The sequence below is a fragment of the Lynx rufus genome, unplaced genomic scaffold, assembly GCF_022079265.1.
Source record: "Lynx rufus isolate CCGP_SWC_20201006 ecotype Redwood Valley unplaced genomic scaffold, mLynRuf1.p SCAF_6, whole genome shotgun sequence".
NCBI classification, from domain to species: Eukaryota; Metazoa; Chordata; class Mammalia; order Carnivora; family Felidae; genus Lynx; species Lynx rufus.
The window spans coordinates 80797670-80819079 of NW_025814878.1; the positions used below are offsets into that span (position 1 = coordinate 80797670).

The following is a 21410-nucleotide window of genomic DNA, read 5'->3' on the forward strand; positions in this document are numbered from 1 at the left end:
AGAACTGCACACAGTAGTCACTCAACTAGTAACTGTTAAGTGAATTTAAAAAAGCCTGAACAGAATAAAAATAAGACTTTGAGGAAAAATTTCAATCATGTCAAAAATAATTGAAATTATGTCTGTCTGTGAGGCAGGGGTCAGTGAATGACAGTTAAAGATTAAAAATTTGCCTAAGGAATTTAAGTCACTTATGCTAGTTAAGAAACTGCAGTTAACTGAGATGACATTAAATAATATGTAAATAGAAACATAATCAGTACTGTTTCATTGCAGTCTGTCTGTCTACCTACCTATCTATCTGAAGTGCTAGAGCTTTGTACTCCTTTCCTTTCTCAAAGCCTAGCTCCTTTGTAAAACTGAATTTCTACTCAACACTTTTCTGAATTCTCTAAATCCTTGTTCCATTGTGAATTAGATTCCCTAAATAGTCAGTATTTCCATAGATATTAACTAGGAAAAAATCCCATACTCCCTTTATTCACATTCTTTGATGTAACTAATACCTATTCACACTTATAATCTCAACTCAGAGGTAATATCTCCTGGGAAGCTTTCCTCTTTTGCTGTTCACTATTTTATTCTTGAACTTAGCACATAGTTGGGCACATATCCTTTCAATGAATAACTAAATTGTACAGAGTCTATCTCAATCAAGCCTATTATGACAGCTTAGCTGGTGTCTCGCATTTGCCCTTGGATCTTTCAATCCACCTTACAAAATGTTGTTATAATGTTCTATAATTCTGGAACTCAAAACCAATCATCTGTCTCTGAGCCTATCAATGGTTGATGGATGAATAAAACAGAAGTTGAGACTCTGTTAAATAGCACACAAGGGCATGTGCAACAAAACATCTAGGGATTTCTCCAGTTTATTTTCATCACTCTCTCCCAGTTCCTGAAAGAATTCTCCCTCTCAAAATGTATACAGATCCCCCAAAATCAAGAGGAAATTTTAAGCCTCAGTGTTTCTCCCATTTTTTTTCCTTTCTCATGGACTATTCTCTTCACATCTACTTTTATGTATCTAGATTTCACTCAAGCAATACCTTTTATGAGATATTTCCTGTTCCCACTCCACATTTTCCCCTGTGTTCCCACTGTATCTTATGCATACCTCTGTAGTAATAGCTACGACACTTTAATACATTCTTTCATTTACATCTGTGTCCCCCTGTATGTTCTCGATAATTTTTAGATGAATGAATAATATGTTAATGGGACATTTGGTGTTTTTTAACAGCTATGTAAAATAATGTGTTAATATCTTACACCTAAAAATAGCAAAAAAAATCTGTAAAATTGGATAAATTGCAAAGAAAGGTCAGTAATTCCTTTAACTTTTACATTAACTCAGCAAGTATCTTTTATATACAAGTATAACTTAGACCTATTCACAGAAAAAAGATTTTTTAAACATCATTCAGATAAATAGCACTCAAAATATTCGCGTATCCTAAGTGTTACGTTCATTGCTAACATTTAAATAATCTCAGAAACAAAATATTGATGTCCTAATATGTAAGTAGGAATGAGTACAGATTTAGTCCTCCTTAGTAATCAACATGATCACTATGAGAAATATATGAGATTTTTCTTAAACCCTAAGATTTAAGGGCCACCTTCAAATTACCCTTCTCTTGTTTTTTGAGGCCATTCCAATAGGCGAAGTTTATTTAAATGAATGTCTTTAAACACCACAATCTGTGCTTAAGAACCGATCATGTAAAATGAGAGAGAAGGCACCCTTGAATATATCAGCTGAAACAGAAGATGGCCACACAGCACAACACCAAGCCTACCTTTCTGCATCAGAGGCAGTGCCTTTCCTAGTCTGTTTTTGGATGCTAGATCTTTCAGACTTTCTGGAGTGCCTGTGGAATGAAATGTTAAAGAAATACAAAATATATGATGAATAGAGCTACAATAATATCATACAATGATAAAAGCAACAGGCATGAAAATGACAATTATCTTCTTTAAATGGTTTTGTCAGTCAATGCTTTTTAAAATAAAAACAAATGATAATAAATAAAAATAAAAATAAAAATCAGAGTTGGTGCTGGGTGGAAGACACAAGTTGCCCAACAGGAGACACAAGAAGCTCCATTAGTCCAGACAGGGTTGTTTGCAGTAAGGACTTAGTATGGGCCCCTGCTGAGCAACTTTGCCTCTCCTAATGAGTAAATAAACCCAGTGGGGAAATGTAGTGATGACAGATGTGATGACAGCAATGGTTTAGGTGCTGAAAGACCACAAAGGGATGACGTGCCCTCTATTTTACAAGTTGAAACACGGTGCTACAAAGATTTTTTTTGTTATTCTTCTCTTGCAAAATATAAACTGAAGAAAAATACTATAGTGAAATATGCTTCACATCACTTTAAATCAAATATTAAAATTCTTTCCAAAGTGATAACTATGCTTTTGTGACCACGCAGCATCTTAAAAAGCTAATCACATATCACAAACCAAACTAATAAAGTTCCCAATTTACTTTATGTTCCAGAAGTAAATATATGTACACTGAACATTTACAACTTGAAATGCATTTTCCCAAAGAAACGTTTATAGAGAGCGTACTTCCCTAAGCAGCAGTTTACGTATGCCTATTTGACCTAAAATGTGTCTAGCCTACTATATATTTGAAATAAATATAAAATATTGTGGTCAAGAAACTTATTTAAAAAAATTCCAGAGAAACCATAAAAAGTAATTTGCACTTTAATCTTGATAATTATGTATTTTTATCACAATAGTTGAGTCTTTAAACTTATGCTTATTTTCTTTCCTATTTCTTCCAACAACAAAGAGAAAACTGTCATTACTTATTAATGCCAGATAATTGGAGTGTATCCTATATGTCAAGCCCTGCTCTGAAGCCCACTAGAAACACACGTCAAAGTAAAAAGTCCACCTTCATGGTGTGTATAGACTTCTGGGGCTGTTCATCTCTCCCCATCTCTTTCTCTATTGCCAAAAACTGGGTTCACTGTGTTGTCCTTCCAATTCAGGGTTTCGGCTGTGTGTTCTTCAGCCTTCTGTTACTGTGACATCTCACTTCTGAGAGATGAAGAAAGGGTTTAAGCAGAGGGGGGAACCATTTCTCACTTACCACTTTCCTTTACTATTTGGAAAAGAGGATGTATTGAAGGACAGCTCTATGCCAGGCACTGAGGGAGGCACTGACTTATTTAACCCTCATGACATTCCTTTCAGAAAGTGTCATCTTCATTTCAAAGGTGAGGAAATAGACTCAGGACAACGCTACTCAGCCAGTAAGTAGTAGAGCTAGGATCAGAATGTAAGTATGTCTCGCCCTTAACCTGTTCTGTCATATACTGTCCAGCAAAGAGAAGGGAGGAAGTAGATTCTGATTATGCCCTTGGGGTACACTCTTGCTCCAGAAGGGAAGAAAGCACGCAATAGGGTACAGGCCTAGGAAAGCACTAAGAGATGATCTCTGATGTGAAAGGCATATGTCCGATATTCTTATTTACTTTGTTGATCCTGTGATCAGGAGAGGTTGATAGTAGTGTGTAGAAGACTAGAGAAGTATGTGGCATGTGCCCAAAATCAATGTGAGATGGTTGTTGCGAAGGAGAGCTTGTTCCTAAGGCAAAGGGAAGGGAGGCATATATATAGCAGGAGCTACTGCAGGCCCAGTAGATATTTGAGCTCAAAATAAAAAGAAATATACCATTATGGGAAATTTATGCATTGTTCTAAGAATGCTCAGGGACTGGGAGGACAAATGTTCCTTTTCTCATATTCAGCAGAAAGCAGAATGAGAGTACAGAGTTTTAGGCCAATTCATGAAACTCATTGCCATAAAGGTTTTCATTCCTTCACTCATTTATTCATTCAACAAATATTTGCTGGACATGTGTATATGCCAGACACTGCCAGTTGTCTGTGAACACATGCCTGTGAACACACACATATACACAGAAGATTTCTGCCTTCAAGTAACTGACATGTTATCTGTAGGAGACAAGCAATAAGCAACAACAACAAAAAGCCCACAAATGAATTACATGGTGGGCTGATATCACATGAGAAGGTGATAAATGCTAACAACAACAAAAGTCCACTGGGGCAAGGAGGATCAGAAATGTGTGTGAGGGAGGGGCTTGGGGGCAGATGCAGATGGCCATTTTAAGTAAGGTGATCAGGGAAGGAGTCCTTGAATTGGTAACCTAAGATCAGGAGGGAGTTAGACCTGTTATGTATCTAAGGAAAATGTATCCCAGGAAAATGAAACAGCAAGTACAGGGGCCCTAAGGCAAGTTTGTGCCTGGTATGTCCAAGCAAAGTAAGGAGACCAGAAAGAAAATTGTTGGAGAGGGAAGAGTCAGATGGCCAAGTTTGGCCATGAGGGGGGTGGTGGTGAGGGACGTGTAGAATCTGGTAGACTTTTGTACAAACTTTTTACCCCTGCACAACAAAAGAGTTATAGCATCTTTTAGAACTTGTCTGCTTTTGTTTCTATCCCTACTAATTTCTATTAATCTTTCTGGACCCCACTGAGATTTTACTTCTGTAAACTTTCAAGTCTTCTTCCTCTTCTGATCCCTATAATATATCTGTATACTAGATTGATTATCACAGCAATCCAAAATGATGGTGGTGATGACAACAATGATGATGATACCAATGACGTCTAACATTTACTAAGAGTTTGCTGTATGCTGGCATGACTGCTTTACTGGAATTAACTCATCTGATCTCACCAATCTAGTGAGGTAGGTACTACTCTTTTATCCCTTTTAAAAATAAAAAGATTGAGGCTTAGAGAGATTAAATAATTTTCTCTAACGCACAAAGTCATTAAATGTGAAAACACGAGGTCAAATGAGACTCCACAATCTCAAAAGCAGTGATCACATTGCGTCTGTAACATAAATGACTCTGGAACACAGTAGTTAAAAGCATGGACACTGGACTCGTACTGTCTGGGTTAAACTGTCTGTTTCTGTCTAGCTGGGTGATTTTAGTCAAGTTACTTAACCAATTTGTGCCTCAGTTTTTTGTTCTTACCTGTGAAGTGGAAATAATACTACCACATCGCAAGTTTGCTAACTCTAAATATTTCAACATTACTATTTTTATTATAGTCTTTGTTTGCAACATTACATAAAACAAGGATTTGTAGTAGTTTTAGCATTACTTAGAACTAGCTAGTGGTAAGTGCTATAAAAGTATTATTTAAACTGATAGTTACATATATTTGTTTCATGAAGGTGAAGAATTTTATTTATCTATAATAGTGCCAAACTCAGAGTCACTGTTCCATAACTGGGTGACAAAAATTCATGCAGAGGTTCATACATCTAATTTTTTATATTTTTAACTCACTTGTCAAGAATGACCTTTTTTCTCTCTCTCTAAATGCTATAGAAACTTGCTTTTATTGAAGATTCATCCTAAGATTTCTACAAAGGACAGGTTTTTATCATTCTTTTAACCACTTAAAAGGATCTTCAAATTGAGTTAAAATAACATACACATTAATTGTAATAATTCAGTATAAAGGAAGAATAGAGAAGAAAGTAGAAAATTCGAATGTCTTTTCCACTCCAAATCCCAAGTTACAACTATGAATACATTGCATATTTTAAACACAGCTTTTCTTAGAATAGAATCTTGTGACATGTGAAATGGGAAAGATAAGAACAATTCATGTACAGTTACATATTATACTACTGAAACTACTGATCATATAATCATAAATGGATCATAGTGAAATGAACCACATTCTACCTTACATTACTCTAAGTTCCTCACAATCAGGAACGGTATCCATCTGAGTTATCACTGTAACGTCAACACCTAGCACATAGTAGCTGCTCATAGGTATTGAGTGAATGGTTAAAAAAGTAATAATTTGAGTTTTACTCTGTAACTTGAGAGTCTAAAAAAGTAATTAGGGTTACAAAATTCATTTTATATAAAATCAAATAAATTTAGAAATAAAACTTTTCATGTTTTCTGGGCTTCAGTAAAATACAAAATACCATAAAAAATGCCATTTGGTTACTGCCTTATGCATAATGAACTGTCAGTCATTATTATTGGCCCAATATATGCTTACAATGATACAACAAGGCAGCATAGACACAAGTGTAGTCTTTTTTTTATAATTTTTTTTTTTAAATGTTTATTTTATTTTTGGGACAGAGAGAGACAGAGCATGAATGGGGGAGGGGCAGAGAGAGAGGGAGACACAGAATCGGAAGCAGGCTCCAGGCTCCGAGCTGTCAGCCCAGAGCCCGACGCGGGGCTCGAACTCACGGACCGCGAGATCGTGACCTGGCTGAAGTCGGACGCTTAACCGACTGCGCCACCCAGGCGCCCCGACACAAGTGTAGTCTTCAAGGGACACTAGAATTCAGCTAGTCCACCTAAAACTACCTAAATTTACAGATGAGGAAACAGAGTCCCCTAAGGTTTAAGTGACTAATCCAAGATAACAGGGGCTTTAGTAAGTTGGTGAGGACACCATCATGAGCTCATGTCCTTAGGTTCTCTGCCCATTCTGCCATCCAGTGGCTTGCATGATTTAATGTTTACTGGAGGGACCCCTGGAGAGAAGTGAACAAAAAAGTTACAGTGCTTCTATGACGTCTTAATTATATTGGGTTTTAACAAGTTTTGTTCTATTAAAAGTTTTTATCATTATTTTACTGTTCACAAAGAATGTTTCTATGGTTTACACATGCAAGAATCAGAACTATTGAGCTTTCTCTTCACTTCAAAACTTAATACTTGTATGGTTTTGATCCTATAATTCTTAGTTCACAGGGCACAAGTGGAATTCTTTAAAAGTTATCAAACTAAATTCAAATGTAAGGTATGACAACAATTATTTTATTATTAGAGCAAGAATAACGATCTGAAAAGGATCCAATGTTCCATATCCAATGTTCTATATCCAATGTTCCTAATTAATCTAATTTCTTGAAGTTCCATCTTTATTATTCTATTAATTTAAATGTGAAGATTCATAAAATGTACTAATGAAGAGAGGTAATGGTTAAAATCTATTTCTGTGCTATTTTCCTTTCCTCCTCAGTAACTAAACTCAATTAGAGCAATTTCCCAAAGACATTGGTAAATACAGCTTTTCTCAAGATATTACAATTCTATTAAGTCTAAAGTTAATGTTAATAAAAAAAGTAATACTATTAAAGGTATTTTATAATAAAATGAAAATACAGTATGTTCTGTTTGGGAGAAAATGTAACAAAAATCTACCACATAATGTTTTAATTTAATTAGAATTAACACGGATATCATGAGTAAATATCTGCATATTTGCTGGCCAACGATCTACATGGCTTAATGTGGAATGCAAATCCATCCTGTGACTCAAGATGTGACTCATCTTGTGTCTTCATAAGTTTAGGAAGAAAGTATTGTATGTGAATAGAATCTACTTAAATAAGAAATATTCACACACAGTGAAGACAGCTGCATGCAGTTAAGATGCATGTACATTTTTTAAGTATTGATAGTTATATATATGACTATAGCCATTAAACAGACTTAAGTACTTTGGTGAATGAGTATATTTCACTCATTCAAATAAAGAACATCTTTGAAAAGCACAGATAACAAAAGATGTTATGAAACAAATAAAAATGGTAAGTAATGTACTGAATTTATGAATGGTTCTACATTAACTCTGTATCACTGTGGTAACTGCCCTGAATTTCGGAAGTAAAAAAAAAACAGATGATCTCTTCATTCCAGAAGATTCTCTTAATGAAAAGAGAAGATTCATTCAGTTTGAATCAAAAGAAACCATGTGACGCTTTTGGTCAAAGATTCCAATAGGCAAGTAGCTGCTACTAAGTGGCAGGTGTGGGAAACTATACAAATAAGATTATTTGCAAAAGAAAAAGAACTTTAGCAACTTAGGAATTAATCTTAAACACAGCGGGATGCTTTACTTGTTCCAATAATTTACTTCTCCCAATAATTTAAAGTCCTGGAAAATAGGGTCATTTCATCAAATATTTTTAGTATTTATTTAAGTCACACACCTTAAAAAAAATCCTTAAAGATACCATGTATAATGATGCAAAAATATATTTAATCACATATTGGAATTGGTAACTTCAAGTTAATAAAGGGTTAAAATACATGTCAAAATGTACCAAAAGGATATACTGCATTTTCCTGAAAAAGCATTTATACCAAGAATAGTTTAAAGTAGAATTAGTCAGTAATAATTATGATTATTTATACTAGTCTTTCACATTTAAGAATGATTGATTCAGCTGTGAGCACTAAACTCAGAACCTTGATGCTTCAGGGGTTTGTTAGAACGCATTTGTTTCTAACTTGTAACGCAAAAAAAATTTGATTAGTTTGAAGCCATAAATAGATGCAAATTTTATTAAGATTCATAAACAGAATTATGTATACACAGATTGATAAAAGTTACTTTTTACATATTAAAATGATGCCATTTACTAAGAGGTATTTTGTTACTGGAGTGATTATTTCTTAAATGTGAACATTTTTAGTAATAAAACTGCAAGGAAATTTTCCCTACAATATTACAGTCAGAACCATTCCTGGGGTTCCAAATCTATGTATTTTCTTTTTATCATTGTTTTAAATATTCTACAACTTCTAGGAAATTTTTCCAGATCTAGACAAACCTACTTCCATGTTAATTACAAATAAATCTATGATATAGCCTGAGATGACATCAGGACTGTTTGAAACTGAAATTAAATTGTGGAGAAAGGATACATTAAAAATTGTGTGTGTGCATGTATGTGCATACATGCATGTATGTGTACATTTATGCTGTAAGAAATAAAGGGGCAGCTAAATGCTTTCCAACTTACTAGGGAACTGTCTTAAGCAAAATTTTTTGTACTACTTCTATAATCAAGTAGGACCCTGATACAGGACGTCCAAAGGCTGATTATATAAACTGTGACTGATTTTAGAATACTCTCTTAGTTTCCAGTGACCTGGGGCAAAAGTCACCTGATGCCCAAAACATTATGGGCATTCATCATCTCCAAATTTGATGTTATATTAACTTCATTTGGAAATTGGTAGAAACTTCTGAATAAATAAATAAATCTTATAAGAGGTAAGATGCAAGAGTTAAGTTTGCCAAATGACTGACATGGTTACCTATGAATTTAGCATCTGTTGATTTCGCTATTCCTCTATCATTTTTATGGGCACATATTCCTATATTTTAATAAAAGTTTATTGTAAATAACTCTCTGTTCCCTATAGTAACAAGTAATAGTATCCAGCTATTTAAAAAGTATTTCTGTTGGTTGAACATGGATCTTATTTACAAATCGTCATAATAAAAAAATGTGTATTCAGAATTACATATTAGTAAAGGTTTCCATAGTAATCTTACCTAAAATGACCATTTCCATTCCTAAAACTACCCATAAAGTTATATATACAATCTATTAAATCAAATAACAGAATTAATTCATATGTCATTAAGTGACATCTAATTTTCAACTAATTTTCATCTCATGTATATAAGAACTGAAACTATTGTTTGGATATCCATTTTGCTTAATCTATGTCCTGATAAACTTACATTTATATTATAAAGACCATTATATTTAATTGTCCTATACTCAGTCAGTACATATGATGAAATCCACTGATTCATTTGTGTGGAATGAATTCAAAGGCTTTCCAGAATTGTGTTTTATAAAAGGAAATTCTAAGTTGCTTGAATGGCCAGAACTTTGCTTTTCTTATACGTGCTGTGACGCTAGCCATAAGAATAGTGTGCATAGCAGGGCACAATAAATATCTGTTCAATGAATGAGTAGCAATGGATGTAACCTTTGATTTAATTTATATGATTATTTTGTATCTTTTTTGAGACTACTTTAAATTTATAATAATTTTTAGATTGGATATTTTACTAATTTGTCTATTCTCAGAAATTCTAGGGGCGCCTGGGTGGCTCAGTCGGTTAAGCGGCCGACTTTGGCTCAGGTCATGATCTCGCGGTCCGTGAGTTCGAGCCCCGCGTCGAGCCCTGTGCTGCCAGCTCAGGGCCTGGAGCCTGTTTCAGATTCTGTGTCTCCCTCTCTCTGACCCTCCCCTGTTCATGCTCTCTCTCTGTCTCAAAAATAAATAAACGTTAAAAAAAAAATTAAAAAAAAAAAAAGAAATTCTATCCTAGAAACCAGATAAGTAGCAGAAGGAATTAGTTTTAAATTTCAAATACTTTAAGTCATATTAAAAGGTAAATTTCTTAAAGATTAAAAGATGATAAAATATTCTTAAAGTCTTTATAAACTACTAGTTTGTGGTCCTTTCCAACATTTGTAAGATGACTTAATTTTTTCTGGGTGACAGGGTTTAGTTTTCTTTCCATTTGAAATCCTGAAGATATTTCGACTATTTACAGATATTGAAAAAAAAAATTACATCACTCTTAAGTAAGACTGCAATTACTCTGCTATCACCACACATAGTGGAAACAAATAAACAAAAGGAACCTCCTGTATATGCTTGCATGACTAGCTATTCTGTTTCTGAGCTACCAAACATACTTATCTATTTAATATATATTACCAATGTGTTGACTGAATTTCTACTTAAACTAGAAGAAACATATCCTAAATATCCAATAACCTTCTGTGACCAGTCAGAAAAAGATACTTAAAGGTAAGGACTATATATAACAGACATCATAAAACAGGAGAAGTGGGTTAACTACCACCGAGAAAGGTAACAAAGCATTTCTGACATATCAGCATGAAGTAGATTCAAAGCACTGATGCTATTTTTAAAAACCTACCTTGTAGACTGGCTCTAGCCCTTGGCAGTATTTGGTTTAAAAACACAATATTCATACGATTTATAAGAACCCATTATTCTACTTTCAATCAGATGTTTTTAATGTACCTCCAAACCTAAAATTATTATTAACAAATTTATGTAGTAAAAAAACAAGACAACTGAGATTAAACCGCCAACCGATATAACAAAGAAAAGTCTGTCACAGATTTTAATAAATTTTAAAGCACCTGAAAATTTTTATTTATTCATGAATGTTTAAACAAAAACAATTATTTAAGTGTGTTTCTAGAAAATCAAAACACTGAAACAAATGCCCATTTAAAACAGAACTCTTCCACTGGATCTGGCTTAGTTTGTCTAAACTATAGCATTTGCATGCCACTCTCATTTCAGGAAACACTCTGAGGTGTGTTATTAGAGGTGGATATGCAAAATATGTGGTTCTGGCTCCTGAAAGGAAGCATATCACAACCCACATTTCTTGGTCATCCTTCACTTGGTGGCCTAGAAGCCTGTTGAAGCCACTTGTCTGTGAGGAGGAGTTGGCTAGTACCTGTCATTCTCCGGAGATGCATGCTGGATTTGAATCCTGGGGCTAGGAGGTCGTCTCCTATCTAGGGAGGGGGACCATTTACCCCTGTTTGCCCAATGAACAAGACAGGAAAAAAACAGGACATTTAGTAACTTCTAACATAAAAGAATATATGGAACAACAGGACTGGAAAAGCACCGCAAAAAGGCAAAGGGTAGCTTCTTTGCTCCACAATTTACTCTTGATTTTGATAAGCCTTGGAAAGATAAATTATAATGTTGTAAGAAAATCAATCTTGTTACCCTATAAGTGAACAGAGAAACAATTTACTTGGGAAGATGTTTGAAATCTATTATGTGTAATTGTTTTCTTTTAAACCGTGCTTGTGTGTGTATACATATCTGCACACATACATATATATAACTTTAAGTGAAAAAGATGCACCCTTAAGAATTTGGCTTATGCTTGAATAAAATAGGTTTAATAAGGTACCAATACTTAGTTGATACCAGGTGTTGAAATTACTGGATAAAGTGGCAAAGATGAGGTGTGTGAATTTAATACAAAGGAGAAACACAGTTTAGGTGAAAGAAAGAAAAATGCTCTTCAGTGTGGAAACAAGGACATTAAGAAATAATTCATAGGAATGCTAACCAGTGAAATCTTAACAAATTTTCTTGGGGGAAACCGTAGCACTAATTACTGAAATTTAAAAATTGTGAGTAAAAAACACTGAGGGATAAAAGTGGGAAATATTACTGGTAAAAAATTTCTGCAAATCTTTATTTGCAAAAGTATCTCCCAATAGATTAAACAGTGGTTTTTTTTATTTCTGTATTTACAATAATATTTTTTGTGAATAACAGTTAAATGAAAGTCGGAATCTTGGTTTATTCTTTGTTAACTATTTTGAGATTCTGTCTGTGTATAACCACAAATTACAAACACCTAGTTGAAAACTGAAAAGAGACAATAAGGGACAGAGCAGGCCAGATTTGGAAATTTTTACATATTAGATATGAGCATTTTAAACAGGATAATTTCTGTTAATATTGGCTTCCTTTTATTCAACAAGGGATAACTGAATGATCTTTAAGGACTCATCTAGATATAAGATTTTATAATTATTTTAAGTAAATGGTCCTGTTGTTTGTTTGTTTTTTTAATCTGTATTTTTTGCCTTTTCACTTGGCTTATTGGATTTAGTTGATAATCTAGACAAAAACAGCAAAGGGCTGTCAACATGTGACCAGGATATCTGAGACCAGCAGATACTCGATTCTGAAAGCCCTTTGGAAGCCTGCTTCATCAATCAGCCTTAGATAAACTTGTCATGATTCAAGCAGGGCTTTGAGGAAGGTGTGAGGCCAATAAAGTATTCAATAGCAGAATTTAGGCAGAAGAGAAAATTGTGTGACGTGTACTCTTAAATGTGTTACATGTTTGTGAAAGTAAAAATACTTTGCATTAATTTGAAATTATTTAATAATTTTAGATTATTGAGATAATTGGTCAACCCAGTCCAAAAGCTTTAAAATATATTTCACTTTACTGGCTTCTGTTCTGAAGAACAATAACGAAAAAATATTTCTAAAATAATTGAAATCACAACCACCCTGTCTTCTACATGAAGCTGGATTCAGTCATGTTAAAACTTGAGGTGCTGAAAGTTTTACAGGATTTGGAAACACAAAAACATGGCTAATGTGTTTTTCTGTAAAGTGATAAGTAATGTTAACTTGACAGGATCATGAGTAACCTTGCTTCTTGAGGCAAAATTCCAGTCCTTGTGTTTATTTAAACAAAAAAGTAAAGAAAAATGCTGTAATTATGAAACATGCGGTGAAAAGCTATGAAGGAGAAAGGTGTACATTTGGAAACAAGCAATTGTGAATGCAAGCTATGAAAAGGTAATTCTTGACAAAATATTTAGCATAATACATGGATTATCTGTACATTCAAAGTCCTTCTGAATATGCTGATATATGGTACCAATATAATAAAATCGATTTGCTTTCCCACCATATATTTAATATGGGAGCAAGACCAACTTATGCTCAATTTTTGTCCAAAGACTAGATATTAGGTAAGTTTTAACAGAACCCATATTTGTGAGTTTCAAATATACTAGGATATTTTACATGTTTTTAAATTGTGTGCAACTTCTTTCTCTCCTATTACAAAGAATAAAAGGTCAAAATTTGAATCTTTATCCCCTTGTTATTTTGCCAAAACACAGGGTTCAACTTCCATTTTCATCTTGGAAGGTAGCATGGTGCAGCTGTTAATCATGAAGCTCCTTTTCTTGATTTCTCTTTCCAAACTAGCTTGCCTATAAGTTACACTGGTTAGTTACAGTATTTGCACTTTAACATCAGGTATCCTAAATTCATTAATTCAGGAATGTCTATTTGTTGGAGCTCATCCCTTTCACTGTGATCACAGTAGAAGAAAGGTCACTCTGATGGTTAAGGCATGGAATTAACAGGCTGTGAGCTCCTTGCATAAGGAATTGTAGTGTTTTTTGGTTGAGTTTTGACAGTTATATAAACTATGCATTGCACTGAATAAGTAGCTTATATTTGCAAATATCCAAGTAGATAGTAAGTTAATACAGGTAAGAAATAGTGAGAACCTTAAGTAACAGATTACCAGTGGTGAGGGGACCTGCTGATAAGATATAAAGGAATTAGAATTGACAGGTCTCGATATGCAAATAAATGGTTCTTTCATCATGTCTTTTTTCCCCAGCAATAATACACTATAAAACAAATACACATGTGTTTAAAAGTGCAACTAATATTTATGCTTTCATATGTACACATCCTTCAATGGTGCATCTCTCTTGGCAGAACATGGAAAAGCAGCTTAATTATCTGAAAGAGAAATTATATGGAAATGTAAACCATTCACTCCATAAATAGCAAAAGAAATATCTGTGAGTTGGGGTGCCTGGGTGGCCCAGTCGGTTAGGTGTCTGACTTAGGCTCAGGTTATGATCTCGCAGTTCATGAGTTCAAGCTCTGCACTGCGCTCTGTGCTGACAGCTCAGAGCCTGGAGTCTGCTTTGGATTCTGTGTCTCCCTCTCTCTCTGCCCCTCCTCCACTCACTCTCTGTCTCTCTCTCTCTCAACAATAAACATTAAAAAAATTTTTTTTAATCTGTGAATTACTGTAATATTAGAACCTAAATCTGAACAAATGAGACAACTGATTATATACTATTTTTATATTCTAATCCCACTATTTATTTTAGTCTTTTAAAATGTGTGTGATGGGGTACACCTGGTGGGCTCAGTCGGAAGAGCATGTGACTCTTCCTCTCAGGATTGTGTGTTTGAGCCCCACATTGGGTGTAGAGATTACTTAAAAAGAAAATCTTTAAAACAATGGCTGATGGCTATTAAGGAGGGCACTTCTGATGAACACTGGGTGTTCTATGTAAATGATGAATCACTTAATTCTACTCCTGAAATTAATGTTACATTATATGTTATCTAACTGGAGTTTATAAATAAAAACTTGAAACAAAAATACATAAAAAGAAAAAAAAAAGAAAAAAAACCCTCATTTTTCCCAATATTGTTTTAAAGTAAAATTAATATAGATACTTATACTGTTTTTTTTTTTAATTTTAATTCCAGTTTATTTATTTTAATTCAAATTACAGTTGTTAAGTTTTAGGTAGGTACCTCCTTTCCCTTATTCCTCATGTTTTCCATGTAGAGGGAAATTTATTCAAGCAAGCTCCTGGTCTCTTTCTACCCTTCGCCTCAGGCTACCCCAAGAAAGGAGGACTGGCTTATAAGATCAGTGACTATGTTAAAGGACCAGGCACAGGTAACTTAGTCCTTTCTGGATGACTCCTTCCAAATCAAGCTACCTACAAATGGTAAATGCTACAGGACATAAACCTACAAAGCAGCTGTTAAGATGTGAGGCCTGGGCCTGAACCTGTCTTGTGGTTCTGTGAATCTGGCTGATTCTAGGGTGAGTTAGTTATTAACAAGCTTATAGACCTAAAGTCACAGCTTCTAAACTTGTTCACTGTATTTACGGTGATAATTAGATGTCCCTTCTTCTAGTTCTTGGGTCTAGCTCACAATTAGACCCAAATTTGGGAGCAGAAAATAGGGTGTATTTTTTAAGTTCCCCAAATCTCCAAATTGAGCATTTACTAAGTAAAAAATAATAATGCTATCACAAGAGATGGCAAGGACAAATAAGATATGATTCCTGTCCTCCAGGTATACAATATAGCAAAAGAAATAAATACCATTTAAGTAAAATATAACGTGTTTTAATAGAAATATGTAGTATCATGTGGGCCCAGAAAGTAAATAATTCTGACAAAAGAGAAGGGGGGGTAGTATAAATGGGTTTTATAAAAGCTATGGTTATTAGACCTAAATTTTTGAAGAATGAGTAAAAATTTTAAGCAGACAACAAAGGAAAAATGGCATTTTAATTTTAATGGATAGAAAACTTGAGACAAGAAGGAATAAATACTACTAATAAAGCTCATGAAAAAATCAATTGGGCAAGAGTGACAAGGGAAGGGCTAGAATATAATTCAATATAATCAAGGTAAGGGATCTGTTTGGGAGATTCTGAAAAGAGAACTGATAGGATTTACTGATTCACTGAATGTGAAGGAGCAGGAAAAATGTTTCCAGCTAATGTGCTTTATTATATGTCAAAGCCATCCTAATAAGAGGAAAATTTAGGGAGAGAAAGTATTTTGCTATAAAAGGATGTAAGGGGAGCGGTGCCTGAGTGACTTAGTTGGTTAAGCATCCGACTCTTGGTTTGAGTTCAGGTTATGATCTCACGGCTCATGGGTTTGAGCCCTGCATTGGGCTCTGTGCTGAAAGTACAGAGCCTGCTTGCAATTCTCCCTCCCTCCCTCTCTCTGTCTCTCTCTGCCCCTCTCCCACTTGTGCTCTGTTTCTCTCAAAATAAGTAAATAAACTTAAATTAAAAAAAAAGAAAGGATATAAGAGGAGATAATGAATTTAAATTAGACATTTTGATGTACACAAATGGCAACTTTTAAAATTTAGACCTAGCACTCAAGGGAAAGTTCTGGCCTGGTCAATTACAGTAGAGTGTTGTCTTCATAGGTATTAATTAGAATGGAAGTTTTTGATAGAAATATAATTTCAGGGACAGAATGAGTGGGGAAAAACAAAAATGAAGATGGAGCCAGGAGAACACCTATCTGTGTGGGGTGAGATAGGAAGAGAAGTCTGCAAGAAGAGGCTGGGTCATAACCAAGGCCTAAGAAAGAAAATCTGCAGAAGGTACTAAATACAAGAGAGGTTCAAGTGACTGGGTGGTTAATGCAAAATGTTGCAAGACACTGTTGGACAATCAGGGAGCCAGTGTAGTTCATAGAGGAATTTCAGCATAGTGGTAGAGCCACGGTAAGGGGTAGAAGTCAGACTGCAGGATTTACTAGGAGGTTAAAAAATGGAGGCAGTAAGTATACACTACCATTTCATGAGCCTTCAGTAAGGCTGTGATTTCTGTGAACAGTCAAGGAAGAAGATAAAATATCCCAGGAAAGCAAATGTTCTCCAGTAGCTCTAACAATAAATGCTTCTGAACATTTCAGTAATAATTTGTTTTAAAATCTTGGAAAGAAAAGGTTAATGGCAAGCCTATAACTTACTCGTTCCCAAACAGGGAACAAGGGGAATGAATGACCTCAACAGACCCTGAATAAAGATGAAGGAAAATTGAAACAACCTTAACTAAACTTCCTTGTAAATATTCAATGGTATTTGCTAATGAAAAGATAAAGGAGAGTCCTCTATTAGACATCTTTAGTAGGAAATAATTAGTCTTTCTAGACCTTTTATTGCAAATAAACCCAAATTTTCTTAAGCATGACTAGAATGAGCAATGGGGTAATCCATAATTATTTTTGTTATTAGTGTAATCAACAGAATATATAATGAAGACACTCAAAAACTGAAATGGCTTCCTTTGCAAACAGTGCTTCTACATGCATTATTCAGCCTGGGCCAAACCATCCTAATGAAGGAGACAAAATGGACTCCTTCAAGAAAAGAATAGGTCACTAGTGCCTGGTGCTCCTTTATCTTTGAATCATTAGTGAACTATGGTGTTGGACACTGAGTCTGCTTTGACAGTTTCATTCTTTGCACTGACACAATACTTCATTTGTTTTAAAAGTGAGTGAAAATTCTTCAGAAAAGGGCACTGAGTTGGTATAACAACATACAAACATTCATCAAAATGGTTTAGAATCAGCAAGTTGTTTAGTTCACGAGGCTGTGGGCTGTGGAAATACGTTACTATCTTAAGTATATGAAATTATGTTTAAAATTTTTCTTTAACATTTTATCTACTATGTATAATAAATTAGGCATTAACATAAGAAGCTCTCTGCTCAATCAGAGAAATTAATAACCTGGAAAGCCCTCTAAACCTCTCCATTCCTACTCTCTGCACATCCTGTCTAGGGACTTTAGCTACAGTGGAGAACAAAGTCACCACTGTTGATACTATGATGTTCTGCCTCAAAGCCGCTTATAGGCGTGTGCACAAAAGGGCATCTGAAGTCCCTATCCTCCAAACCAGTAAGAATCTACAGCTTCTGTAATTTTCTTGATGAAACCTATCTCATTTATTTTCTTCTTGGCAATAAAGTTGACCACAATAAATTAAAGATCAATGAGAATACCAATTCCTGCCTCTCTGTCTCATTTTTTAATGGAAAATTTCTTTGTATTCAATATATAGTGAATATAGATTTCAATCATACTTTTCTTCTATCAAAAGTAAGTACATTCACTTAGACCTTAGACTATTGTGACCGGTACAATAACTTGGCCAGAATATTTGTCTACACGCTGATCTATTTTAAGGGTATTATCTGAGAGGTTAAATATACCAACACATGGATTTGTGAACCCTATGGCTTTAGTGTAACAAGGGAACATATGCTAGATAGGTTTCAGCATAAGGATAAACCTGTGGTATCCAATACAGTAGCCACAACCCACCAGTGTCTACTAAGCACTATGAAAACAGACATGCAAAATATCTATACTTTTCAATAGACTATATGTCATAATGATATGTCAGATATCATTGTCAGATATATACTGGGTCAAAGTATTAAATTTAACTTCATCTTTTTAATATGGTAACCAGAAAATTAAAAATTATAAATGTGGCTTGTGTTATACTTCTATTAGCTAGCACCTATATAAAGATATTAAAAATGTTATGGTGTTGTTGTAGTCAGAATATTCTACTGACTTGAACAATTCTGTCTTGTTTTAATACCAAACAGAACATATAAGGAAATAAAAAATAAGTAAAAAATATAAAAAGATTTTTCTGGCTACTCTTGTATTTACTTTTTTCTTGGGGAGAGGAATAATATATAACAAAAGAGGAAAAATAGAACAATTTCAGCTGTGATTTTAGAAGACCCAATAGCCATTTCAACTAAAATTTCTACTACAAATATAAAAAAAATACAACATATATGAGTTAGATTCTACTGTATTCTATTACAAAATAGAAAAATACAAAAGAATTAAAAACAAAAAAGTAAACTTCTCAGTAGAATGTTATGACAACAGTAAAAAAAGGGTGTGTATATCTGTACCGATTATTCAAGTCCAGAAATAAACAGCTCATAAACAAATAAACAGATTTAGTCTAGAAAGATTGCTAAAGAAAAGCTTTAAGCAGCCTCTAAAGAAGAGAAGTGGGTTACACATTAGCATCACTAAACATTTTTTCTTCAGGGTTTGTAAAGAGGGAGTAAACAAATCTCCAGTGACTGACTTCTAATTGAAAAGAAAAAACAATTACATCCAAGACTATCAATGATAACCAAGTTTACTGAGATAGAAAGTTCCACTACGATGGAAAAATTAGCTGCTCAAAATTAGGAGACATTGTAATACAAAAACACTGAATACATTTGAATTAAAATCAGAATTATTTATTAATCAATTAAAAGTGTTAAGCAAAACTGTGTGTGTATGTATAATGTGCATTTATTTTGTAAGGCATCATAAGATCTAAGATAGACATAACATTTTTTGTTGTCAAAATGTAACTTACTGCAAAATGTGATCTATATCAAAGAGTAGGTTGACTAAACAGCGAATATAAATTCACATGGCAAGTTTTCTACCTAAATGAAATTCTTACTTTAAGTTTGGGAAAGACTGCTGAAACCTACAAATACTATTTATCATCGGAACTAATAGGAAAGTGATCCTCCCCTTCAGATAACTCACTGAACCTTATCACATTATCAGCATACTGAAGGCTCCCTGAGTAGTGTGTAAATAAAACCACTGAACAGGAACAGAAGGGAAAAAGCAGCAGCCAGAAGCAGTTACAAATTACATCACACCATTTGCAACAACATTCATGGAAATATGTGTATGTGTGCCCTCGGGCTGACCCACATACACATATCTCTAGGTAGACGTGTATCATAAGGGGAGGGGGGAATGGAGACAGTTAGCAAAGTGAACATGAATGAATAAACCTGTGAGACTCACATGAAACAAAACAAAGTGATTAAAAAAAACCACTAGTACAAATGACAGGGAATTAAGAAAGTCTTTATTTTATACCTTTCTCGTTCTGGTGAATGCAAACTAGTATCTGGTCTCAAGCAGTTGGTACTAGCACTCCTAGCCCTGTCAAGGGAGGGCTGCAGTTCACTAGTGCCAGTGCATTGCATCCAGTGGTAGAAGAGAAAGACAAAGAAAACAAAGAAAGGAAGACCATGTTAGAGAGTAAAGCATAAAATAATGTCCCCTTTACATAAAATGTAGAATCACTGTGATTCAGTTCATAAGGGTGTGAGAGAGCTGACAGGATGGCAGTGCAAAATTTTGTTTAGAAAATGAAACTAAACAAAGATTATGCTTGAATTGGGTTGCATAATTGTTTTAAAAGGGTCTCAGACTGAAAAAAAAATGAGACTAAAATCACACCTTCTTATGAAAAAACTGGGATACAAAAAGCACTAAAACAAAATGCCTAAAACTTCATTACCAAGAACAGATGCCACACCAAAACAAAATGAAGGACATCAGAGAAGAAAAAATTTACAACTCAACTATTTTGGGTCACAACACTAGACAAGGGAAGTGGAAGGCATGACTTCCAAATGTTCTTACCTAACCAATATTTCATCAGTAAATCTCAATACTCTTGTGTTAAAGCATTCATGATGAAGGGGAAAGTCCTGTCTAGTCACTGACTTGGTTTTGGTATGTGCAGGCAGAATTGAGCTTCACAAATCAAAATTATCCAAAAATAAAATAATATAAAATTAATTATCATAATTAAAATCAACAAACAAAATAACATAAATGACAAGACAACTAGAATTCTGATATTTGAGTAATTAGATTTCATTTAGAGAGATAATCTAGAATAAATTTTATAATTAATTAAAGTTATTTTTAGATATCATTAATGTTTCTCTACATATAATTACTCTCAAGAAATGGTAGTGCTTTATTAGAATTTAAATTTGTTATTTTTAGTAGGCAAGGGATTCAGGATTAGTTTACAACTGGGACTCACTGTCATGACTCTTACCTGTAAATATTCCAGTGAGAACTGTTCTCTAATAAAGGCATCTTAGGCGGTAATGTTTTATAGTGCCTAACAAAATATCTGGAACGTGGCCACACAAACACGCAGAAAACAGAAAAATATACAGGAAGCAAATTTTACTAAGACACAAAAAAAATAGGAGGCCTATAAAGCTAAAATCAAAGATGCATCTTTTTTTTCCCCCAGAATAACCACAATAATTATTTGAAGGTAGAAGAATCATTAAAATATGGAATCATAGACATTGTTTTCATAATTAAGATAAAGACTCAAAATTATAATTGCCTTAATTTGAAAAATATCTGCTAACAAACTTCTATGAGTTAATCAATATTTAAATGTACTCTTTAATCCTTGATTTAATTTTATGCCTGCTTCTATGGAAGTAAACAACTCACACCTAAACGTACTAACCAAATAATTT

At 34.1% G+C, this 21410-nt stretch overlaps 1 protein-coding gene across 50 annotated transcripts in view; it reads right to left on the bottom strand.

Moving 5' to 3' along the window:
• RIMS1 (regulating synaptic membrane exocytosis 1) overlaps positions 1 to 21410 on the bottom strand; it is a 488816-nt gene that overhangs the window by 127862 nt on the left and 339544 nt on the right. For 14 of the 50 annotated variants that reach the window (XM_047101871.1, XM_047101848.1, XM_047101846.1 and 11 more), the window contains exon 15: positions 19990 to 20079. The exons of 4 other annotated variants lie outside the window; for them this stretch is intronic. In XM_047101871.1, coding sequence (XP_046957827.1) covers positions 19990 to 20079 — 90 coding nt within the window. Of the gene's footprint in view, positions 1 to 1805; positions 1878 to 11374; positions 11459 to 19989; positions 20080 to 20541; positions 20656 to 20968; positions 21047 to 21410 lie in introns of all 50 variants that reach the window. 32 more of the 50 variants (XM_047101864.1, XM_047101837.1, XM_047101859.1 and 29 more) reach the window with 9 other exon arrangements.